Source organism: Nomascus leucogenys, chromosome 3, assembly GCF_006542625.1.
Source record: "Nomascus leucogenys isolate Asia chromosome 3, Asia_NLE_v1, whole genome shotgun sequence".
In the NCBI taxonomy this organism is placed as follows: Eukaryota; Metazoa; Chordata; class Mammalia; order Primates; family Hylobatidae; genus Nomascus; species Nomascus leucogenys.
Window position 1 is genome coordinate 76251850 of NC_044383.1, and position 25645 is coordinate 76277494.

The 25645-nt window shown below is 44.8% G+C and overlaps 1 protein-coding gene across 3 annotated transcripts in view; it reads left to right on the plus strand.

Moving 5' to 3' along the window:
- The window catches only part of CASP8AP2 (caspase 8 associated protein 2), a 52177-nt gene that overhangs the window by 6625 nt on the left and 19907 nt on the right, over positions 1-25645 (plus strand). For all 3 annotated transcript variants that reach the window (XM_003258336.2, XM_003258337.2, XM_003258335.2), the window contains exons 2-6: positions 11496-11578; positions 20932-21000; positions 22594-22694; positions 23243-23317; positions 25126-25241. In XM_003258336.2, the coding sequence (XP_003258384.1) occupies positions 11524-11578; positions 20932-21000; positions 22594-22694; positions 23243-23317; positions 25126-25241 (416 nt within the window). In that variant the 5' untranslated portion in view covers positions 11496-11523. The remainder of the gene's footprint in view (positions 1-11495; positions 11579-20931; positions 21001-22593; positions 22695-23242; positions 23318-25125; positions 25242-25645) is intronic.

A 25645-nucleotide genomic window follows, 5' to 3' on the forward strand; every position in this document is an offset into this window, starting at 1 on the left:
TAGATAGCTATAGTGGGGTCCTGAAACAAATCGAAATGGCAAGAATGGGAATAAATGGGAGAAATATTTCAGAGGTAGCATCTAGATCAGTAGTCTGTTAGGGAATGTTAGTGCTACTCCAAAAAATTAGAGAAATCAGGAGGTGAGCAGATATGGATGGAAAGATGATCTCTTGTTTTGGACTTGGTGAGTTTGTACCTACAGGAATGTGTTTAATAATGTTAGCATTTGTTTGTTTGTCTGTTTTGAGACAGGGTGTCAATTCTGTCACTCAAGCTGGAGTGCAGTGACTTGATCTTGGCTCACAGCAATCTTTGCTTCCTGGTTGTGCTTAAGCAATCCTCCCACCTCAGCCTCCCAAGTATGATTGGGACTATAGGAGTGTGTCACCACGCCTGGCCAATTTTTGTATTTTTTGTGGAGATGGGATTTCGCCATGTTGCCCAGGCTGGTCTCGAACTCCTGGCCTGAAGTGATCCACCCACCTCGGCCTCCCCACAAAGTGCTGGGCCCACAAAGTGCTGGGATTACAGGTGTGAACCACTGTGCCCTGGCATCCAGCCACTAATTTTTTTTTTTTTTTTTTTTTTTTGAGACAGTCTTGCTCTGTTGCCCAGGCTGGAGTGCAGTGTGACAATCTCAGCTCACTTCAACCTCTGCCTTCCCCACGCTCAAGCAATTCTTGTGCCTGAGCCTCATAAGTAGCTGATATTACTGGTGTGTGTCAGCATACCCGGCTAATTTTTTTTATTTTTAGTAGAGACAGGGTTTTACCATGTTAGCCAGCCTGGTCTTGAACTCCTGACCTCAAATCTGTCCGCCTGCCTAGGCTTCCCGAAGTGCTGGGATTTAGGCATGAGCTACCATACTTGGCCACTAATTGTTTTTTTGTTTGTTTTTGTTTGTTTGAGACAGAGTCTCCCTCTGTCGCCCAGGTTGGAGCGCAGTGGCACAGTCTCAGCTCACTGCAACCTCCACCTCCCAGGTTCATGCCATTCTCCCACCTGAGCCTCCCAAGTAGCTGGAACTACAGGCGCCCACCACACCCGGCTAATTTTGTTTTTGTATTTTTAGTAGAGACGGGGTTTCACCGTGTTAGCCAGGATGGATGGTCTCAATCTCCTGACCTCATGATCTGCCTGCCTCAGCCTCCCAAAGTGCTGGGATTACAGGCGTAAGCCACTGTGCCCGGCCCACTAATTGGTTTTTTAATGTTAGACATCCTCACATTTTTGGGATAAATCTCACTTGTCTGTAGTGCTTTTTCGTTTAATATCTTGCTGGATTCAGTTGGTTGATTTTTTTTGTGTGTGTGTGTGTGTGTGTGTGTGTGTGACAGAGTCTCGCTCTGTTGCCCAGGCTGGAGAGTGGTGCAATCTTGGCTCTCTGCAACCTCCACCTCCCAGGTTCAAGCTACTCTCCTGCCTCAGCCTCCTGAGTAGCTGGGATAACAGGTGTGTGCTACCATGCCCACCTAATTTTTGTGTTTTTAATAGAGATGGGGTTTCACCATATTAACCAGGCTGGTCTCGAATTCCTGACGTCAAGCAATCCACCCACCTTGGCCTCCCAAAGTGCTGGGATGACAGGCCGATTTTTATTTTTTTTTTTAAGGCTATTTCTGTTTATGTTCATAAGAAAGATTGGCTTGTAGTTGTCTGGTCTTGTAGTTTTTTTGTTTTGCCCTATTCTTGACCAGTTTTTTTGTTTGTTTTTTGTTTTTATTTTGAGACAGAGTCTCGCTGTGTCGCCCAGGCTGGTGTGCAGTGGCGTGATCTCAGCTCACTGCAACCTTGGCCTCCCAGGTTCACGCCATTCTTCTGCCTCAGCCTCCCGAGTAGCTTTGACTACAGGTGCCCGCTGCCACGCCCAGCTAATTTTTTTGTATTTTTAGTAGAGAAGGGGTTTCACCGTGTTAGCCAGGATGGCCTTGATCTCCTGACCTCATGATCCGCCTGCCTCAGCCTCCCAAAGTGCTGGGATTACAGGCTTGAGCCACCGTGCCCAGCCCAACCAGTTTTGAAATTAAGGTTGTATTCGCCTCAAAAAATTATTTGCTTATTTGCAAATAGTTTTTTTCTGTTGTCTGGAACAGATTAACCTTTCATTATTATTATTAATTTTTTTAGAGACAGAGTCTCATTATGTTGCCCAGGCTGGTCTTGAACTGGGCTCAAGTGATCCTCCTGCCCCACCCTCCCAAAGTGCTGGGATAACAAGCGCGAGTCACTGTGCCCGGCCTAACTGTTTTAAAATTTTTGGTGTTTGTGCCTTCTTTCTTTTTCTTGATTAGTTTTGTCATAGATATGCTTATTTCTCTTTTGACAGAGCCAAAATTTATTTTTATTGATCTTTCTAGTGCTTGTTTATTTTTGTTAGTTTTTGCTGGTTATATTTTTATTTCTTTGGGTTTACTTTGTTCTTTTTCTAACTTCTTGAGGTGACTGATGGCCTCATTAATATTTTGTCCTTTCTTCCTATACATTTAGTACTGTAACTTTGCCTTTAAAAGTACTATTTTGGTTTTATCCCATACATTTTCTGTATTGTATTCATTGTCATTCAGTTCTGTACTTTTTCCCAGTTTCCATTAGTATTTGTTCTTTGACCTATGTTTATTAATTTCCAAATGAACAGGGAAATTTGAAAGTGCATTGTTAACTTTGAATTTTATTGGGCTAGATGGAAACATTTCTTTGATATTTGTGGAAACTTGCACTGCGGCTTGATACATAGACAATTTTTATAAATGTGCTTAAAAGTAGTGTAAGTTCTTTTAATTGTGGTATGCAGGGTTATAAAATTATCAGATCAAACCTGTCAATTTTGTATTCAGAGCTGTATCCTTAAATTTCTTTAACTGCTTGATCATCAGAGAAAAGTATGTTAAAATCTCTGTTGTAATAATTTTTTTTTTCTTTTGAGACAGAATCGCTCTGCTTCCCAAGCCGGAGTGCAGTGGTGCCATCTCGGCTAACTGCAACCTCTGCCTCCTGGGTGCAAGTGAGTCTCCTGCCTCAGCCTCTAGAATAGCTGGCTTTATTGGCACCCACCACCACGCCCAGCTAATTTTTGTATTTTTAGTAGAGAGGAGGTTTCACTGTGTTGGTCAGGCTGGTCTCGAACTTCTGACCTCAAGCAATCCACCCGCCTCCATCCATCCCAAAGTGCTGGGATTACAGGCATGAGCCACTGCGCCTGGTCTATTGTGACCTACTTATCTATATCAGTCAGGGTCCAGTCAGTAGACAAAAACCACATAGTAATTTGAAAGGGAAAGTTTAGTATAAAGAATTACTGGTCGGGTTCCGTGGCTCAGGCCTGTAATCCTAGCACTTTGGGAGGCCAGGGCGGGTGGATCACTTGAGGTCAGAAGTTTAAGATCAGCCTAGCCAACGTGGTGAAACCCTGTCTCTACTAAAATACAAAAATTAGCCAGGCATGATGGCGGGTGCCTGTAATCCCAGCTACTCGGGAGGCTGAGACGGGAGAATCGCTTGAACTGGGGAGACGGTGTTTGCAGTGAGCCGAGATCCCTCCCACTGCACTCCAGCCTGGGCGGCTGAGCGAGACTCCGTCCCACACAAAAAAAAAAATTAAAAAAAAAAAAAAAAAAAAAAGGCCAGGCACAGTGGCTCACGTCTGTAATCCCAGCACTTTGGGAGGCCGAGGCGGGTGGATCACGAGGTCAGGAGATCGAGACCATCCTGGCTAACGCCGTGAAACCCCGTCTCTACTAAAAATACAAAAAATTAGCCGGGCGTGGTGGCGGGTGCCTGTAGTCCCAGCTACTCGGGACGCTGAGGCAGGAGAATGGCGTGAAACCAGGAGGCGGAGCTTGCAGTGAGCCAAGATTGCGCCACTGCACGCCAGTCTGGGCGACAGAGTGAGACTCCGTATCAAAAAAAAAAGAATTATTGACAGGATTGAAGTAACTAGTAATTGTCAAGTAATAGTTAAAGAATAACTGAAAAATATAGGAATATAAGATATAGGGAGCAGCTATGACCTGTAGGGTTTTGATAGATCATCCAAAGAAGAGCTGTGTTCTTTCACTCTAAGGATGGGATCCAGACCTCATGGAAAGAGTATTGCTGGGGTCAGCTGGATGGTGGAGACGTTGCTAAGTGTCTTACTCTGTTGTAAATCTGCCAGAGGAGGTGTATGGGGAAGCTCCTGGGTGCTAAAGGATCTATGAGTTGGAGAAGCTGCCCTCTCCATGAACCTAGCAGGAGGAAGCCGTATTCTGCAGGAGCCAATCATAATAGGAACCTGATGTACAGGAAGTGAGCCTGTGGAAAACCACCCTGCAGGAACTGAATGCTGGAGACAGCAGGCTCTGTAGGAGCTTTGCTAGCCAGATGCACTGAAACTAGGGAAAGAATCCCCCTTCCTCTTCCAGTGTTCCTCCACCATTCTGCTGATAAGGTTTAACCTTGTGCCAGTTAGCAAAGGAGAAATAGCTACAAGGCCTAGATCCATTATCACAGAAGGATGGATTTGGAATTGAGAGGCATAACTGTCACAGTCCCTTTAACTACTTTTTTCCTTTTCCTGCAGCCTAGGAAGCTAAGAACCTTTAACTTTTTCATGTGTACACAGTGAGAAACCACACACACATAACTTCTTTTGATGACTTCTCTATATTACTGTATATGTTCTCAGAAATTTTGAAGGACTATTAATGCATCATGTGATACAATTAAGAAATGAGCAGCCACTTCTTAAATTTATAAATAATCTTTTAAAAAATACCTTTGGTGATGGGGACCTAGAATTAAGATGTGGAGATAATGGTCTGACAAAAAATTTGGAGAAAAATTTAAGACAGATGGGGGCAAAAGATCCATGATGAGCTGGTCCGAAAGTAGTGTTTTCTCAGTTGGCTGTTGACAATCAGTTACAGATCAAACTCCTTGTTCTACTCTTTCCCCCCTTGACTAGTTGTTTAAAAAAAAAAAAAGAGACCCAGGATTACCAGGTCTCTTAGATTTATATTTATTTCCAGGTTTAACTTACTAGGTCAAGTCTTTCTCTTTTTCTAATTATTATTTTTGAGACACGGTGTCTTACTCTGTTGCCCTGGCTGGAGTACAGTGGCATGATCACAGCTCACTGTAGCCTCCATCTCACAGGCTCAATTGATCCTCCCATCTCAGCTACTAGAGTAGATAGTACTATAGGTGTGAACCACCATGCCTGGCTACTTTTTAAAAAAAATTATTTTGTTTAAGTAAAGATGGGGTCTCTCTATGTTGCCCAGGCTGGTCTCGAACTCCTGGGCTCAAGTGAACCTACCACTTTGACCTCCCAAAGTGCTGGGATTACAGGTGTGAGGTTTTTTTGTTTTTTTTTTTGTTATACTTTAGGTTTTAGGGTACATGTGCACAATGTGCAGGTTTGTTACATATGTATCCATGTGCCATGTTGATTTCTTGCACCCATTAACTCATCATTTAGCATTAGGTATATCTCCTAATGCTGTCCCTCTCCCCTCCCCCCACCCCACAACAGTCCCCGGAGTGTGATGTTCCCCTTCGTGTGTCCATGTGTTCTCATTGTTCAATTCCCACCTATGAGTGAGAACATGCGGTGTTTGGTTTTTTGTCCTTGCGATAGTTTACTGAGAATGATGTTTTCCAGTTTCATCCATGTCCCTACAAAGGACACGAACTCATCATTTTTTATGGCTGCATAGTATTCCATGGTGTATATGTGCCACATTTTCTTAATCCAGTCTATTGTTGTTGGACATTTGGGTCGGTTCCAACTCTTTGCTATTGTGAATAGTGCCGCAATAAACATACGTGTGCATGTGTCTTTATAGCAGCATGATTTATAGTCCTTTGGGTATATACCCAGTAATGGGATGGCTGGGTCAAATGGTATTTCTAGTTCTAGATCCCTGAGGAATCGCCACACTGACTTCCACAATGGTTGAACTAGTTTACGGTCCCACCAACAGTGTAAAAGTGTTCCTATTTCTCCACATCCTCTCCAGCACCTGTTGTTTCCTGCTTAAGACAGAGTCTTGCTCAGTCGCCCAGGCTGGCTTGCAGTGGCGCAATCTCAGCTCACTGCGACCTCCACCTCCCGGGTTCAAGTGATTTTCTTGCCTCAGCCTCCCAAGTAGTTGGGTTTACAGGCACGCCCCACCATGCCGGGCTAATTTTTGTATTCTTTTTTTTTTTTTTTTTTTTGAGACGGAGTCTCGCTCTGTCACCCAGGCTGGAGTGCAGTGGCGCGATCTCGGCTCACTGCAAGCTCCGCCTCCTGGGTTCTCGCCATTCTCCTGCCTCAGCCTCTCCGAGTAGCTGGGACTACAGGCGCCCGCCACCACGCCCGGCTAATTTTTTTTATATTTTTAGTAGAGACGGGGTTTCACCGTGGTCTCGATCTCCTGACCTCGTGATCCGCCCGCCTCGACCTCCCAAAGTGCTGGGATCACAAGCGTGAGCCACTGCGCCCGGCCTAATTTTTGTATTCTTAGTAGAGACAGGGTTTCACCATGTTGGCCAGGCTGGTCTCAAACTCTTGACCTCATGATCCGCCCACCTCGGCCTCCCAAAGTGCTGGGATTACAGGCATGAGCCACCGTGCCCAGCCCGTTTATATATATATATTTTTTGTCTCGATGTGGTTTTGCCACGTTGCCCAGGCTGGTCTCAAACTCCTAGGATAAAGCAGTCCCTTCCACCTCAGCCTCTCAAAGTGCTGAGATTACAGGTGTGAGTTACCACACCTTGTTTTTTTTTTTTTTTTTTAAAGTAATACCTGCCAGTAGTATAAACTAAAACGGTATGAAATAATAGTGCAGGGAAAGCTTTGATCTATTTGATCTCTTTAACCAAATCATTAGATTCTCCATTATTCTGAGAGGACACCTCATGACTAATGCTCCCCTCTCCATGTGCCCGCTTACAGCTACTAGTAGTAGATTTCTCATTAGGAAACCTCTGAGTATCTGATTTCACGAGTTGAATTTTGCTTTGCAAAGAGTCAGTTGTGTTATTTACCAAATGTGATTGTGTTATTTGTGCTTTTTGTAATTGTGCAGGCTATTTTATAACAGTTACTCAAATGAATAAGTGAAACAAATGTTAGATTGAGGAATGTGAGGAATGGAGAAAAAAAAGATAATACACTTTGATTTTATTTATCTCTTGTGGTAGAACCATGATCTTTTCTTTGAGTATGAATCCAATGATGAGAGTGTTGACGTCTTTCTTGTGTAAACTACACCCGTAAGACATTGCCCATGATTTTCAGTTTTTGTTTTGTCCTTGCTTGAGCCCAGGGAGGTTGCAGTGAGCTGTGATCATGCCACTGCACTCCAGCCTGGGTGACAGAGGGAGACTCTGTCTTAAAAAAAAAAAAAACCATAGATACTTTTTAATTGATCTGAGTATAGACTAGATTTTCTCCCCTAGTACTTTGAATCATTTTGTCTTCACTTGATTTGACATGCAGAGGTGTGTGTGTGTGTCTCTGTGTGTCTCTGTGTGTGTGTGTGTGTGTGTGTGTTTTGCTACCTATCTTTCCATAGCATTCTGCCTAGTTTTCACTAGAAAATAACTCCCTTTGGTATTGTGATCTTTCATCGTACTGTGATTTAGAAAAATAGGAAAATTTGGGCATAATTGGATTTGACAATAAATGCACATTGGTAATCTTTGAGAAAAACCCAGAATCGTATATAGAAAATCTTCCCCCAAACTAAGAGGGAGCCAGGAGACCGAAGAATGACTCAGACAAGTCCAGCTTGGCGAATAGATACATTTATTAGGACTAATAAGTTTATTTATTACAAGGCACTCCTGGATGGCAGCAGGACAGCTTTAGAGATCCATGCTGCCCTTTGTCTGTAAACTGTTTTTAAGCTAACTTTCTGGCTCATTGCCTACTGTATTTAAGCCATGAGACTGTTTTTCTTGGTAGATTCTCAGATACTCGCCGGGATGTTTGGGTTCTCAGGGGTACTTGCTCTTCAGGCTGTCACCATGGCCTTGGCTCACCTCCTGTCCTTCAGGATTCAGGCAGCAGACATACGCCCTCCACTACATAAGCATATATCTCAATTGGTAGGAGCAGAAGTATGCAGGTGCAGGCTTGCTAATAATTTCATAGCCCCAAGTGGCCACAGTTCAGTGGCCATAAGCATCATTCATTGGGTTTTACTGGCAGATTAGAGGATGCCAGATAAGTTAGTGAAGAGAGACTTTTTTTTTTTTTTTTTTTGAGATGGAGTTTCACTCTTGCTGCCCAGGCTGGAGTGCAGTGGCGCAATCTCGGCTCACTGTAGCCTCCGCCTTCTGGGTTCAAGAGGTTCTGCTGCCTCAGCCTCCCAAGTAGCTGGGATTACAGGCACCTGCCATCACACCCACCTAATTTTTGTAGTGTTAGTAGAGACGAGGTTTTACCATGTTGGCTAGGCTGATCTCGAACTCCTGACCTCAGGTAATCTGCCCACCTCGGCCTCCCAAAGTGCTGGGATTACAGGCATGAGCCACTGAGGCCCAGCCTGTTTTTGTTTTTTTATTGTTTTGGATTCTTATGTTGTTTCTAGTTTTTTTTTTTTTTTTTTTTTTTTTTTTGAGACAGTCTCACTCTGTTGCCCAGGCTGGAGTGCAGTGGCACAATCTCGGCTCACTGCAAGCTCCGCCTCCCGGGTTCAGGCCATTCTCCTGCCTCAGCCTCCCGAGTAGCTGGGACTATAGGCGCCTGCAACCACGCCCGGCTAATTTTTTGTATTTTTAGTATAGATGGGGTTTCACCATGTTAGCCAGGACGATCTCGATCTCCTGACCTCATGATCCACCCGCCTCGGCCTCCCAAAGTGCTGGGATTACAAGCGTGAGCCACTGCGCCCGGCCTGTTTCTAGTCTTACCATAAACGACACTGGTAACAGATTATTAGATGTGAAATTTTTGGGTCAGAGTATTGCACTTAAACATTTCATCACATTTTTAATCAAATCAAAGCTGTTGCCAAATTGCTTTCATGGAGCTTTTACCAGTGTACTACACTTGAGAGAGCTATGAGAGTACCTCTTTTCCAATACCTTTGTCAACCTAGTGTACTATCAAACTTTTTGTTATTTGCTTGTCTCACTATGTTTTGGTGAAAACGTGTCAGGAGTCCCCAAAACCACCCCTAAGTTTGATGATTTGCCAGACTTACAGAATTCACTATGTAGTTGTACTTACAGCTATGATTTATTACAATGAAAGGACGCAAAGCACAATCACCAAAGGGAAAAAAGGTCCATAGGGTAAAGTCTAGAGAAAACCAGGTTAAAGTTCCCATGGTTTTGCTCCCAGTGGGGTCATGCACTTACCTGTTTATTCCCCCAGCAACTAGTGATAGCAGGTGTGAAATGTTGTCTACCTGGGAAGCATGTTGGAGACTCAGTGTCCAGGCTTTTTACTGGGGGCTGGTCACATAGGCCACCTCTGCCTGGCATATACTAAGATTTTAAGACTCCCAGAAGGAAACAGATGTTTATGATAAACCAAATTGTTTGTATGAACAGTTTAGGCACATTGAGCCACTTTTTATCAGTCTGGAAATTGTGGGAACCCTCCTGAAATTTGAGTTCTTAGACTCCAGCCAAGGGCCTTAGTAGGCAGGCTTTCTAAGGATAAGTAGCCATGCCTTGCTATGCCAACACTTTACTACACAACGTGGCATATCTCATTGTTTTAATTTGTGTTTCCTTATTAGTGAAGTCAAACATCTTTTAGTTCCAAAAGCTTTGCTTTTTTTTTTTTTTTTTTTTTATGATTTGCCTGTGTTTTTTGACCATTTTTCTATTTGGTCTAAGTGATTACTTTTTTTTGGTATCAATATTTCTTCTCTTTTCTTTTTTTTTTGAGATGGAGTCTTGCTCTGTCGCCCAGGCTGGAGTGCAGTGGTGTGATCTCGGCTCACTGCAAGCTCTGCCTCCCAGGTTCACGCCATTCTCCTACCTCAGCCTCTGGAGTAGCTGGGACTACAGGCGCCTGCCACCATGCCCGGCTAATTTTTTGTATTTTTAGTAGAGACAGGGTTTCACCATGTTAGCCAGGATGGTCTCGATCTCCTGACCTCGTGATCCGCCCGCCTCGGCCTCCCGAAGTGCTGGGATTACAGGCGTGAGCCACCGTGCCCAGCCTGGTATCAGTATTTCTTGTTAGTATTAATATGTGTTTGTGTGTGTGTGTGTGTGTGTGTGTGTGTGTGGTGATAGTAGTGATGGTTCTTATTTTAGTACAAAAGTTAATTTGGCCGGGCGCGGTGGCTCACGCTTATAATCCCAGCACTTTGGGAGGCTGAGGCCGGCGGATCACCTGAGGTCGGGAGTTTGAGACCAGCCTGACCAACATGGAGAAACCCCCATCTCTACTAAAAATACAAAATTAGTTGGGCATTGTGGTGCATGCCTGTAATCCCAGCTACTTGGGAGGCTGAGGCAGTAGAATCGCTTGAACCCGGGAGGTGGAGGTTGTGGTGAGCCGAGGTTGCACCATTGCACTCTAGCCTGAGCATCAAGAGTGAAACTCCATCTAAAAAAAAAAAAAGTTAATTTGTATTTTGGTCTGTTTTATAAAATTAGCATCATTTACTTTGTACATAGCTTAATGACAATTTTTGTTTGTTTGTTTTGTTTTTGAGACAGGGTCTCACTCTGTCACTCAGGCTGCAGTGCAGTGGCACTATCGTGGTTCACTGCAACCTCTCCCTGCCAGGCTCAAGTGATCCTCCTGCTTCAGCCACCAAGTAGCTGGGACTACAGGCACAGGCTACTACAGTCAGCTAATTTTTGTATTTTTTGTAGAGATGAGGTTTCACCATGTTGCCCAGGCTGGTCTCAAATTCCTGGGCTCAAGCGATCCACCTGACTTGACCTCCCAAAGTGCTGAGATTGTAGGCATGAGCCACCATGCCTGGCCGTATTAACAAGTTTAAAATTTTTGTTTTATAGTTTTGACTTTTTCCTGAAAAATATTAGGCACTTTTTTTGATAACACAAATCTGCTTTTAATAATGGTAGAGAGAAAGGCCGGGCATGGGGGCTTATGCCTGTAATCCCAGCACTTTGGGAGGCTGAGGTGGGTGGATTGCTTAAGGCCAGGAGTTCAAGACCAGCCTGGCCAATGTGGCAGACAGGCAAAACCTTGTTTCCACTAAAATTACAAAAATTAGCCAGGCGTAGTGGTGCACTCCTGTAATCGCAGCTATGGTACGCTCCTATAATCCCAGCTACTCGAGAGGCTGAGGCACGAGAATCACTTGAACCCAGGAGGCAGAGGTTGCAGTGAGCGGAGATCAAGCCACTGCACTCCAGCCTGGGCGACAGAGTGAGACTTTGTCTCCAAAAACAAAGAATGATAGAGAGTGAACTTTTTCAATGTGTCGAAATTCGAAAATTGCTTTTTGTTTTGAAGCTAGGTTTATTCTCTGAATTGTGAGGTTTATTTTAACAGTGGAAATTTTAAAATATTTAATACCGTAGGTGGTGACTTTCAAAAGGAAATAGGATCATGGCAGCAGATGATGACAATGGTGATGGAACAAGTTTATTTGATGTCTTTTCCGGTAAGAGCTACTTTTAATTGTCTTTCTAATTTCCTTTTTTGTTTTTATTTATTTATTTATTTTTTTACGAGACAGGGTCTCCCCCAGTTGCCCAGGGTGGAGTGCAGTGGCACCATCAATAGCTCACTATGACTTCAGACTTGGGAGCTCAAGGGATCCTCTCGCCTCAGCCTCCTGAGTAGCTAGGACTACAGGCACATGCCACCACGGCCATCTAATCATTTTATTTTTTGTAGAGAGAAGGTTTCACTGTGTGGTCTAGGCTGGTCTCTAATTCCTGGACTCAAGTGACCCTCCCTTTTTGCCTCTCAAAGTGTTGGGATTACAGGTGTGAGCCACTATGCCTTGCCTAACTTTAGTTTTTAAATTACAAAATCATTTACCTATTCTCATTGGAAACACAGTCATTATCAGCCTTTTCTCTCTATACATAGATGAATTAATACAGTAAAATGCCTGGGACATGGAAATGCTTAATAAATGTGAACTTACTGTATGCTTTCAAGCCTCAGAATGTAGTCAAATTAGTGATTTTACTAATATGAATGATGATTTTTATTGTTATATCTAAAAATATATAAGATAGGTTTTTGTTACTCTTGAAGTCAATATTTCTAGTAAATGCAATGATGTTTGTTGTTCAGAAAAAAATTGGGCCAGGTGTGGTGTCTCATTCCTGTAATCCCAATACTTTGGGAAGCCGAGGCGGGCGAATCACGAGGTCAGTAGTTCGAGACCAGCCTGACCAACATGGTGAACCCCATCTCTACTAAAAATACAAAAATTAGCCGGGCGTGGTGGCATGTGCCTGTAATTTCAGCTACTCAGGAGGCTGAGGCAGGAGAATCGCTTGAACCCAGGAGGTGGAGGTTGCAATGACCTGAGATTGCGCCGCTGCACCCTAGCCTAGATGACAGAGTGAGACTGTCTCAAAAAAAAAAAAAAATTGATAGTCACAATGGATGATTAGTTTGAAAAAGAGATAACTGTCAATACCTGGTATTAAAATAAGCTCATAAAATAGAATTTCTTTCTTTTTTTTTTTTTTTTTTTTGAGATAGAGTCTTGCTGTTGTCGGCCTGGGCTGGAGTGCAATCTCGGCTCATTGCAACATCCGTCTCCTGAGTTCCAGCAATTCTTCTGCCTCAGCCTCCCGAGTAGCTGAGATTACAGGTGCCTGCCACCACATCTGGCTAATTTTTGTATTTTTAGTAGAAATGAGGTTTCACCATGTTGGCCAGGCTCGTCTCGAGCTCCTGACCTCAGGTGATCCACCCACCTTGGCCTCCCAAAGTGCTGGAACTACAGGTGTGAGCCACCGTGCCTGGCCCAAAATAGAAATATTTTAAATAATATGCAGAAGGTAAACTTCCAAATACTGACATAACATTATTATCTCTTTCTTTTAATGATAATCATGCTGTGACCTCATTGAATTTGTTGAGATATGGGCGTATGTTTATTGACCAGAATAATGATTCCTATGCCATGGAGAGTAAGAAGGGCAGTTATAAAACATGTTTAGTAGAATTCCTTTTTTGCATAAAATAATGTTTTAAACAATTCATATTCTGCCGGGCGCGGTGGCTCACGCCTGTAATCTCAGCAATTTGGGAGGCCGAGGCGAGCGGATCACAAGGTCAGGAGATCGAGACCATCCTGGCTAACACGGTGAAACCCCGTCTCTACTAAAAATACAAAAAATTAGCCGGGCGTGGTGGTGGGCTCCTGTAGTCCCAGCTACGTGGGAGGCTGAGGCAGGAGAATGGCGTGAACCCCGGGGGGCAGAGCCTGCAGTGAGCCGAGATCGCGCCACTGCACTCCAGCCTGGGTGAAAGAGCGAGACTCCTTCTCAAAAAAAAAAAAAAAAGAAAAAAAAAAGAAATAAATAAACAATTCATATTCATAAATACGGAAGAGTTCACACCAACTGTGGCCATTATAAAATTGGTGTTTATTTTTGCTGATGTAGTTTCAAGTTGTTATTCTGTTATGTAATTTTCTTTGATGTTTTTTCCTTTGAAAAATTTTAAGCCAGGCTGGGTGCAATGGCTCACGCCACAGTAATTCTAGCACTTTGGGAGGCTGAGACAGGTGGATCACCTGAGGTCAGGAGTTCAAGACCAGCCTGACCAACATGGTGAAACTCTGTCTCTATTAAAAATACAAAAATTAGTGGGGCATGGTAGTGCACGCCTGTAATTCCAGCTACTCAAGAGCCTGAGGCAGGAGAATCGCTTGAACTGGGAGGTGGAGGTTGCAGTGAGCCAAGATCGTGCCATTGCAGTCCAGCCTGGGAGGAGAGCAAAATTCCGTCTCAAAGAAAAAAAAAATTTAAGCCAACAAACAGAAAAATCGGGACTATAATATAATGAACAGCATTATTTGTCACCTAGATTCACAAATGATTACATTTTATCACATCTGCAACGATTAAAATTTGAAGGACAAAACTACAATTTAATCTGATTTTCTGGATGCAGCTGTTTTTATTTCTATGTATCACTGTCAAGCTGCTATCTATACACACACACACGTATATATATATATATATATATTTTTTTTTTTTTTTTTGAGACGGAGCTTTGCTCTTGTTGCCCAGGCTGGAGTGTAATGGCATGATCTAGGCTCACTGCAACCTCTGCCTCCCAGGTTCAAGCAATTCTACCGTTAGCCTCCTGAGTAGCTGGGATTACAGGAGTGCACCACCATGCCCAGCTAATTTTTATGTATTTTTAGTGGAGACGGAGTTTTGCCATATTGGCCAGGCTGGTCTCGAACTCCTGATCTCAGGTGATCTGAACGCCTCGGTCTCTCGAAGTACTGGGATTACAGGCATGAACCACTGCGCCCAGCCAGGTTTGTTTTTTTGTTTTGTTTTTTGTTTTGAGATGGAGTCTTGATCTGCCACCCAGGCTGGAGTGCAGTGGCGCAATCTCGGCTCACTGCAAGCTGTGCCTCCTGGGTTCATGCCATTCTCCTGCCTCAGCCTCCCGAGTAGCTGGGACTACAGGTGCCTGCCACCACGCCCAGCTAATTTTTTGTATTTTTAGTAGAGACGGGGTTTTACTGTGTTAGCCAGGATGGTCTCGATCTCCTGTCCTCGTGATCTGCCCGCCTCGGCCTCCCAAAGTGCTGGGATTACAGGCATGAGCCACCGCACCCGGCCCATATATATATTTTTTAGGCTAATCAAGTGAAGCAGTAGGAGAAGCATGTACATTTTAAAAATAGTCACAGCTACAGTGTACTTTCTACTTTGTGTCTTGCCTTTTTTTTTTTTTTTTTGAGATGGAGTCTCGCTCTGTCACCCAGGCTGGAGTGCAGCAGTGCTAACTCGGCTTACTGCAACCTCTGCCTCCCGAGTTCAAGTGATTCTCCTACCTCAGCCTCCAGAGTAGCTGGGATTACAGGTGTGCACCACTATGCCCAGCTAATTTTTGTATTTTTAGTGGAGACGGGGCTTCACCATGTTGGCCAGGCTGTTCTCAAACTCCTGATCTCAGGTGATCCACCTGTCTTGGCCTCCCAAAGTGTTGGGATTACAGGCGTGAGCCACTGCGTCCAGCCTAGACTCTGTCTTTGTAAACACACACACACACACACACACACACGCACGTCTAGATGCACACCCATTTTTTTTCCTGACCCATTTGAGAGTAAGTTATATATATTATGGCCCCTTACCCCTAAGTATTTCAGTATGTATTTCATAAGGAAAAGTTGGTTCTCTTATATAACCACAGTGTAATTTCAGTTTCATTAGATTTAACACTGATAAAATACTTTTGTATTTGATTTGCTATTTTTATTCCAGTGAATAATGTTCTTTATTATTGTAGTTGGATTTAGGTCATTTTAATATTTGAGTTTAATTTGTCTCATCAGTTATTTTTTTCTGATTTTCTTTCAGATATTATTTGAGTATATATTTACTTATTTAAAATTTTTTTTCTCCCTTTAGCACTAGTGCTAACTGCTAGTAATGTTTGAGTATATTTTTGAAATGCTTTTCATTTATGTATGAGCTTTTTCACTATACCTGTTTGTATTATTTCTAGTACTTGTTCGAGGAAGTGTATACATCTTTAACATTTTGTAGTCTGTTTACTAGTATTGTACCTTTTTACAATATCTTGCATGTATAGTTGCATCTATCTGCTCCCTTGCCTTTCATGTTATGAACCCCACAATAAAATGCTATAGTGTTTACTGGGCCGAGTGTGGTGTCTCACGCCTGTAATCTCAGCACTTTGGGAGACCAAGGTGGGCGGATTGCTTGAGCACAGGAGTTCAAGACCAACCTGTACAACACAGTGAAACCCCGTCTCTATCAAAATACAAAAAGTTAGCCGGGCGTGGTGGCGTGCACCTGTAGTCCCAGCTGCTCGGGAGGCTGAGGCAGGAGAATTGCTTGGACCTGGGAGGCGGAGGGCAGAGGTTGCAGTGAGCCAAGATCGCACTACTGCACTCCATCCTGGGCGACAGAGCGAGACTCTGTCTCACAAAAACTAAAACAAAAAAAAAACAAAACGCTATAGTGTTTACTCTAACAGTTCTATGGATCTTAAATTAAGAAGAAAAATCAGGCCGGGTGCGGTGGCTCACGCTTGTAATCCCAGCACTTTGGGAGGCCGAGGCAGGCGGATCACGAGGTCAGGAGATCGAGACCACGGTGAAACCCTGTCTCTACTAAAAATACAAAAAAAAAATTAGCTGGGCGTGGTGGCAGGCGCCTGTAGTCCCAGCTACTCGGAGAGGCTGAGGCAGGAGAATGGCGTGAACCCGGGAGGCGGAGCTTGCAGTGAGCCGAGATTGCGCCACTGCACTCCAGCCTGGGCGACAGAGCAAGACTCCGTCTCAAAAAAAAAAAAAAAAAAAAAAAGAAAAATCAGTCTTTTACGATTACTCATTTATTTACCATCTCCAGTCCTAGCATTCTTTGATATCCCTCTAGTAGCAGTTTCCCCCCGTTCTCTATTTGCTTCTGGACTCCAGATATACATTATGTGAGAACTTTTGATATTATCATGTAGGTCACTAAGACTCTGTTCTTTTTTAAGAAAGTCCTCTCTCATCTACAGATTGGGTAATTTCTGTTGATCTGTCTTCAAGTTCAGTGGTTCTCCGGTCAAGTACATCCAGTAATTTTTTATATTAGATATTGTAATCTTCAGTTGTAGGTTTTTCATTTGGTTCTTTTTCATTGTTTCTGAGATTTTCTATGTAGTAAGTTTGTGTTTGTCTGTGTGGGTTTTTTGGAGACAAGTTCTTCCTCTGTCAGCCAAGCTGGAGTGTAGCGGCATGAACATGGCTCACTTCAGCCTCGACCTCCTTGGTTCAAGTCATCCTCCTGCCTCAGTCTCCTGAGTAGCTGGGACTACAGGCATCTGCCACCATGCTCAGCTAATTTAATTTTTTTTGTAGAGACAAGAGTCTTACCATGTTACCTAGACTGGTCTTGAACTCATGGGCTCAAGCAATCCTCTGGCCTTGGCCTCCCAAAGTGTTGGGATTACAGGTGTGAGTCACTGCACCTGGCCACCATGTAGTAACTTTGGATTGAATAATCAACATTGTAAATGAAATGTTAGACACTGGATGCTGTTAACATTCCTCTGAAGAGTTGTTTTTAATTTTAGCAGATATTTAACTTACCTGAACTTACAATTCGGTCTCTTCTGTAATAGCAACTGAAATATCTGTTTTAGATTTAGCTGGCTTTTTGGAGTTCTACCCTTTTTTGAGGGTCACCCAGAGATTTGGGCAGAATTTAGGTAATGCTCTTTGTGGATTTCTGTAATTCCCCTTTCATGTACTAGTCACTGTTATCATGACAAATTCTTTTCTCCGGTTCTTCAAGCTACTAGGACTGGAGGTTTCTTTTTTTTTTTTTTTTTTTTTGACACACAAAAACAATAAACATTTTCTAAAAATACATACAAACAAAAAGATGCGTATCAAACAGGAAGGTTACACATGGGAAGTCGGGGAATAGAAATGGGGGGTGGGAGTTAAAATAAGGTAGAGAGGGACTTTATGTGGATCAGTGATAATAACTCAATCCTCTATTTGACAAAGAAGAGGGAGAAGGAAGAGGAAGAAAAAGAAAGTGGGATAAAGGATCAGAAAGGGAGGAAAATAGAAAAAATTAGAGTATGACTCCAGGGTAGACCTGTTTTGTTGTCACTGAGTTGGTTGGTTGGTTTGTCTGTTGTATTTTTCATGTTTCGCCAAGTTGGCCAGACTGGTCTCGAACTCCTAGCCCGAAGTGATCAACCCGCCTCGCCCCCCAGAGTGCCGGGACCACAGGCGTGAGCCACCACGTCCAGCCCCCACATTGCTTCTGGCCTCCATTGTAGACCTCCCAGACGGAGCGGCCGGGCAGAGGCGCTCCTCACTTCTTCCCAGACACGGGGCAGCCGGGCAGAGGCGCTCCTCACTTCCCAGACGGGGCGGCCAGACAGAGACGCTCATCACTTCTTCCCAGACGATAGGTGGCCGCGCAGAGGCGCCCCTCACTTCCCAGACAATGGGTGGCCGGGCAGAGGCGCTCCTCACTTCCCAGATGAGGCGGCCGGGCAGAGGCGCTCCTCACTTCCCAGACGGGGCGGCCGGGCAGAGGCGCTCCTCACTTCTTCCCGGACGGGGCGGCCGGGCAGAGGCGCTCCTCACTTCTTCCCGGACGGGGCGGCCGGGCAGAGGCGCTCCTCACTTCTTCCCGGACGGGGCGGCCGGGCAGAGGCGCTCCTCACTTCTTCCCGGACGGGGCGGCCGGGCAGAGGCGCTCCTCACTTCTTCCCGGCGGGGCGGCCGGGCAGAGGCGCTCCTCACTTCTTCCCGGCCGGGGCGGCCGGGCAGAGGTGCTCCTCACCTCCCAGACGATAGGTGGCCGGGCAGAGGCGCTCCTCATTTCACAGATGAGGTGGCCGGGCAGAGGCGCTCCTCACTTCCCAGACGGTGGGTGGCCGGGCAGAGGCGCTCCTCACTTCCCTGACGGGGCGGCCGGGCAGAGGCGCTCCTCACTTCCCAGACGGTGGGTGGCCGGGCAGAGGCGCTCCTCACTTCCCAGACGGTGGGTGGCCGGGCAGAGGCGGTTCTCACTTCCCAGACGGGGTGGCCGGGCAGAGGCGCTCCTCACTTCTTCCCGGAGGGGCGGCCGGGCAGAGGCGCTCCTCACTTCTTCCGGACGGGGCGGCCGGGCAGAGGCGCTCCTCACTTCTTCCCGGACGGGGCGGCCGGGCAGAGGCGCTCCTCACTTTTTCCCGGATGGGGCGGCTGGGCAGAGGCGCTCCTCACTTTTCCCGGACGGGGCGGCCGGGCAGAGGCGCTCCTCACTTTTCCCGGATGGGGCGGCTGGGCAGAGGCGCTCCTCACTTCCCAGACGGTGGGTGGCCGGGCAGCGGCGCTCCTCACTTCTTCCCGGACGGGGCGGCCGGGCAGAGGCGCTCCTCACTTCTTCCCGGATAGGGCGGCCGGGCAGAGGCGCTCCTCACTTCTTCCCGGACGGGGCGGCCGGGCGGAGGCGCTCCTCACTTCCCAGACGGGGCGGCCGGGCAGAGGTGCTCCTCACTTCCCAGATGGGGCGGCCGGGCAGAGGTACCCCCACCTCTTCCCAGACGGGGCGGCCGGGCAGAGGCGCTCCTCACTTCTTCCCGGACGGGGCGGCCGGGCAGAGGCGCTCCTCACTTCTTCCCGGACGGGGCGGCCGGGCAGAGGCGCTCCCCACGTCCCAGACGGGGCGGTGGCCGGGCAGGGGCTCGGGAGGCTGAGGCGGGCAGAGTACTCGGCGTCAGGAGCTGGCGAGCAGCGTGGCCAACATGGCGACCGCGCGCCTGCAGCCAAACGAGAAAAAGCAGGCAGCGGTGGCGTGCGGCGGCAGTCCCAGGCAGTCCGCGGCGCGGGCAGCAGCGAGCTGAGTAGATTGCAGCCTGGGCCACAGAGGGAAAGAAAGAAAGAGAGAGAGAGAGAGGGAGGGAGGCAGGGAGGGAGGGAGAGAGAGAGAGAGAGAGAGAGAGAGAGAGAAAAGAAAAGAAAGAAAGAGAAAGAAAGAAAGAAAGAGAGGGAAAGAGGGAGGGAGGGAGGAAGGAAGGAAGGAAGGAAGGAAGAAGGAAAGAAGAAGGAAGGAAGGAAGGAAGGAAGGAGGACTGGAGGTTTCTATCTTGAGCTGTCACTGCCCAGTGTAGCTACAACTAGGGCCTGTCTTTATACAAAAAGCAGTAATAAAAGGGGACAGGGAACTTGGGAGGTGGTATTTTCTTTCAGTTGTCATTACCCTTTTAGTTTTTGCCTGCTTTAGGTTGTTCTCTAGCTCTTTAGATAGCTTCGAATGTTTTATTTAGTGTCTACAGTAGTTACCTGCAGAAGGATTGGTTTCGTAGAAACTACTCTGCTATAACTGGAATTGGAACTCTTTCAGTAGAATATATATGTATGAGACAGGATCTCGCACTGTCACCCAGGCTGGAGTGCAGTGGCATAATCATGGCTCGCTGCAGTCTTGACCTTCTGGGCTCAAGCAGTCTACCTCAGCCTCCCATGTGCCACCACACTGTCCAGCCTGTCTTGATCTCCTGAGCTTAAGCAATCCTCTCTCCTCAGCCTCCTAAAGTGGGGGGGATTACAGGTGTGAGCCACTGCTCCTGGCCTCACTAGTATATTTTTGAAACTGAATTTTTAAAGTCTATATCTGAGGTAGTCAATAAATAAATCTGTGTGCCAAAATCTTCCTGTTTATAACTATGTGTAGAGACAATGTCTGTAATGTCTGTCTGTCTCTCTCCCTCTCTCTCTCTCTCTCTCTCTCTCTCTTTAATTTGAGACATGGTCTCACTCTGAAATCCAGGCTAGAGTGCAGGGGCACAATCTTGGCTCACTGCAACCTCCACCTCCCGGGTTCAAGCAATTGTCGTACCTCAATCCCCCTAGTAGCTGGGATTACAGGCATGCACCACCACTCCTGGCTAATTTTTGTATTTTTAGTAGAGACAGAGTTTCACCGTGTTGTCCAGGCTGGTCTCCAACTCCTGGGTTCAAAAGTGATCTGCCTACCTCGGCCTCCCAAAGGCTGGGATTACAGGCATGAGCGACCACGCCCGGCCTTTTTTTGTATTTTTAGTAGAGATGAGGTTTCGCCCCGTTGCCCAGGCTAGTCTTGAACTCCTGAGCTTAAGCGATCCGCCTGCCTCAGCCTCCCGAAGTGCTGAGTTTACAGGCGTGAGCCACCGTGCCTGGCTTATCTCTTATTTAAAGCAAAACTGTTAAATCTCTTTCTTTTCCTGGTCCTTCAGTGTAGGAATGGAAAAATCTCAGTGCCTAAAGTCATTTTTAACTAGTCTTTGCCTTTCTTGCAGCTTCTCCTCTTAAGAACAATGATGAAGGCTCATTGGACATATATGCTGGGTTGGACAGTGCTGTTTCTGGTATGTGAATTCCATAAAAATAGTTTCTTTTTTTTGGTCAGTTCATTGTTTTGTGGTTACTAAATCCTGGTATATCATAGGTCCTAAACAATTTGCCCATTCTTTGTAATTACGCTGAGGTAATTCTTTTCTTTCTTTTCCCCCACAGTAACTTCCAGAACCCAATCTTAACCAAAGCTTGATCAGAAAAACAAATTAGCACACAGGTTTTTTATTCATCTTGGTCTCAGATTTAATTGAGCCGTGTGCAAAAACATTTTCTACTATTGAAGTGCAACTAGTGCTGGTGTCTGTTACTACTCACTCATACTCTTTTTTTTTTTTTTTTTTTTTTTTTTTGAGATGGGGTCTCACTCTGTTGCCCAGGCTGGAGTGCAGTGGCTTGATCTTGGCTCACTGCAACCTCTGCCTCCTGGGTTCAAGTGGTTCTCCTGCCTCAGCCTCCCAAGTAGCTGGGACTACAGGCATGTGCCACCACACCCGGCTAATTTTTTGTATTTTTAGGAGAGACAAGGTTTCACCATGTTAGCCTGGATGGTCTCGATCTCCTGACATCGTGATCCGCCCACCTCGGCCTCCCAAAGTGCTGGGATTACAGGCGTAAGTCACCACGCCTGGCCGCACTCATACTCTTGAAGGTTATATGATGTTAGAACATTTGAAAAGTGTAAGTTACTATAAATATTTTTAAACGTATCAGTAAGAGTGATATGCTGAGAATCTAATGACCTATTCAAATTAGAAACCTTTTCCATAATCAGATTTCTTAGAGTTTTGAACAGTTATGATCTTCATGCCTAATTTGGTTGACACAACCATTTTAGGTAAATTGGTAGTCCATCTGTAAAATCAGTATAAATTTGGAATGTAGGATAAGTGAAATGTAGGATGAAGTATAGGAGATGGAGAAATGTATAATCTTTGAAGCAGACAAAATATCAAAAAGTGTTAACAAAGCTGGGCGCGGTGGCTCACGCCTGTAATCCCAGCACCTTGCAAGGCTGAGGCGGACGGATCCCCTGAGGTCAGGAGTTGGAGACCAGCCTGGCCAACACAGTGAAACCTCGTCTCTACTACAAATACAAAAAAAATTAGCTGGGCATGGTGGCACGTGCTTATAGTCCCAGCTACTCAGGGAGGCTGAGGCAGAAGAATCGCTTGAACCCAGGAGGCAGAGGTTGCAGTGAGCCAAGATTGCGCCACTGCGCTCCAGCCTGGGCGACAGAGGGAGACTCCTAAAAAAAAAGGTGTGACAAATATTTTCACTTTGTGAGACCAAGGCGGGTGGATTTCTTGAGGTCAGGAGTTCGAGACCAGCCTGGCCAACATGGTGAAACACCATCTCACCGTCTCTACTAAAAGTACAAAAATTAGTGGGACATGGCGGCGTGCGCCTGTAATCCCAGCTACTCGGGAGGCTGAGGCATGAGAATGGCTTGAACCTGGGAGGGCGAGGCTACAGTGAGCCAAGATTTGCGCCACTGCCACTGCACTCTAGCATGGGTGACAGAGCGAGACTCAAAAAAAACAAAACAAAAAAGTGTAACAAGTATTTTTATGGAAGGTTTTTTTCGTTTGTTTGTTTGTTTTTAGACAGCGCTTCCAAATCCTGTGTACCATCAAGAAATTGTTTGGACTTATATGAAGAGATCCTGACTGAAGAAGGAACTGCAAAGGAGGCAACATATAATGATGTATGGGTTGCCACAATTATTAAGGACAGTTATTTACTGTTTTGTAGCTTCTGAAGAGTAGTCAGCTGCTTAGTTTTGAACAAATATTTTGTTTAGGAACTTAGCTCATAGACTAACAAATATTTAAGTCAGTTTTTGTCTTCAGACCTGCTTTTTAAAGGAAAGTTTTCTGAACACTTGTCTAAATTTGGTTATAATTTTGCTTGACCCAATTTAAGTATCTGAATATAAAACCTCAACAGCCAGTGTTATAACATTTTTTCTTTCATGATATGTACAAAGTTAAATTATATGTTGCATAAAATGTCCTGAGATTTCTATTTCTTTCTACTATATTTGAATTTTAAGGTTTGGATGTTGAATGTGAAACTAAACAAAATAGATTATTTGTAGGCTTAACTTTAAAACTGGTTATCTTTCTGGTAGAAGTAGACCTCATCTGCCTTCTTAGTGAATTGATTTGCAAATTTTAAAATATTTTGAAATGGCAATTAAGCTAAGAAGATAATTTTGAATGCTACTTAAATTAATCCTTTTATATTTTATAGTTGCAAGTAGAATATGGAAAATGTCAACTACAAATGAAAGAGCTGATGAAAAAGTTTAAAGAAATACAGACACAGGTAGGGTATAAATGAAAACATAAACAACAAATTACCAGGCACAGTGACTCACACCAGTAATTTCAGCACTTTGAGAGGCAGAGGTGAGAGGATTGCTTGAGGCCAGGAGTTTGGGCCCAGCCTTAGCAAGGTAGCGAAACCTCATCTCTACAAAAATATAAAACAATTAGCTGTGTATGGCCCCCTGTAGTCCTAGCTACTTAGGAGGCTGAGGAGGGAGGACTCTTGAACTCAGGAGTTTGAAGTTACAGTGAGCTGTGATTTTGCCACTGCACTCCAGCCTGGGTGACAGAGCAAGACCCTGTCACTTAAAAAACAACAACAACAACAAAAAAAGTTGTTATAAATAGAAATTAAAATGTTAAAACTGTTGACAGTTTATAAGGAAGCTTTCTTTTAGTATTAAATGAAATAGCAAATGTGGCAAGTATGCATTATTTCCTGAGTTGGTGAAATTGAATGAAATAGCAAATGTGGCAAATATGCATTATTTCCCAAGTTGATGAAACTGATAAAGGAAAACGGCTTGATTTGTTAAATGACATTGATTATAAAGGGTCTGTTAGACTTAGGCCAATTAATAGTTAATTAATAGAAAATTTGTGGAGATGATGACAACTGGTTTAAAAGAATGGTTTTGAGGAGCAAAGATACGGGTTTAAGATGGCTCTTGGGAGACACTGATGATGCCTTCACAGCTTTTGCCAAAATGACCTATTTTGTGACTGTGCTGCAAAAATCAGGAATGTCATGTCCTGTTCTAGTTTTTACTTTTTGGTAAAATTGTATCTCTTCCTTCTCTTCCCCCTGAAAGAACCAGTGAACTCTCAATTCTTTCTTTGTTTATCTGGGAACTAATACATCTTTTTTTTTTTTTGATGGAGCCTTGCTCTTCACCAGGCTGGAGTGCAGTGGCATGATCTCGGCTCACTGCAACCTCCAGCTCACTGCAACCTCCACCTCCCAGGCTCAAGTGGTTCTCCTGCCTCAGCCTCCCAAGTAGCTGGGATTACAGGCACCCGCCACGACACCTGGCTAATTGTTGTATTTTTAGTAGAGACAGGGTTTCAGCATGTTGGCCAGGCTGGTCTTGAGCTCCTGACCTTAGGCGATCCACCTGCCTTGGCCTCCCAAAGTGCTGGGATTACAGGCGTGGGCCACCACGCCCAGACTGGACTAATACATCTTTGCAAATTTAACCAAAGCTGTTAAATATAACCTAATTCTTATCATTTTTATTTTCAATTTTCAAGATCATGGCCCAGGCAGAACTTACTTTTTCTGCTGTTCATTGGTTTTTCATTTCAATCTCTGTTTTAAGTAGTTTCACTTTAAGTGGGACTATTTCTGGTGCCAGTTATCTTCTCTTTTTTTTTTTTTTTTGAGATGGAGTCTTGCTCTGTCACCCAGGCTGGAGGGCAGTGGCACAATCTCGGCTCACTGAAAGCTCCTCCTCCTGGGTTCACGCCATTCTCCTGCCTCAGCCTCCCGAGTAGCTGGGACTACCGGCGCCTGCCACCACGCCCGGCCAATTTTTTGTATTTTTAGTAGAGACAGGGTTTCACAGTGTTGGCCAGGATGGTCTCGATCTCCTGACCTCGTGATCCGCCCACCTCAGCCTTCCAGTTATCTTCTCATAGTCTCAGCTTCCCCACCTGTATAAGAGGGATAAATAGTACTCCTCATAGGGCTTATAAATGTGTGATGCCTGCATGTAGTTAACATTCAATAATTATCAGCTAATATATGTAATAGTATTAGTAACCCTATAGGTATGTGCTTTATTAATATAGTTTGTGGTGTTTTAGAATTTCAGCTTAATAAATGAAAACCAGTCTCTTAAGAAGAATATTTCAGCACTTATCAAAACTGCCAGAGTGGAAATAAACCGCAAGGATGAAGAAATAAGTAATCTTCACCAAAGGTATTACTGAGTGGTGTAGCTGTTATAAATTAAGTGGGTATTGATATGTGGAATATTTTTAACTTTGAGAGGAAAGATGAAAATAATGTATTTTTTTTTTTTTTTTTTAGAGACAGGGTCTCATTTTGTCACCCAGGCTGGAATGCAGTGGTGTAATTATAACTCAATGTAGCCTCCACCTCCTGGGCTCAAGGGATCCTCCTTCCTCAGCCTTCCAAGTAGCTGAGACAACAGGTGCACAACACCATGTCTGCCTAATTTTTTTATTTTTTATTTTTGGTGGAGACAGGGTCTCACTATGTAGCCCACACTGGTCTTGAACTCCAGGCCTCAAGTGATCCTCCTGCCTCTGCCTCCCAAAGTGTTGGGATTATAGGGGTGAGCCACCATGCTTGACCCACATA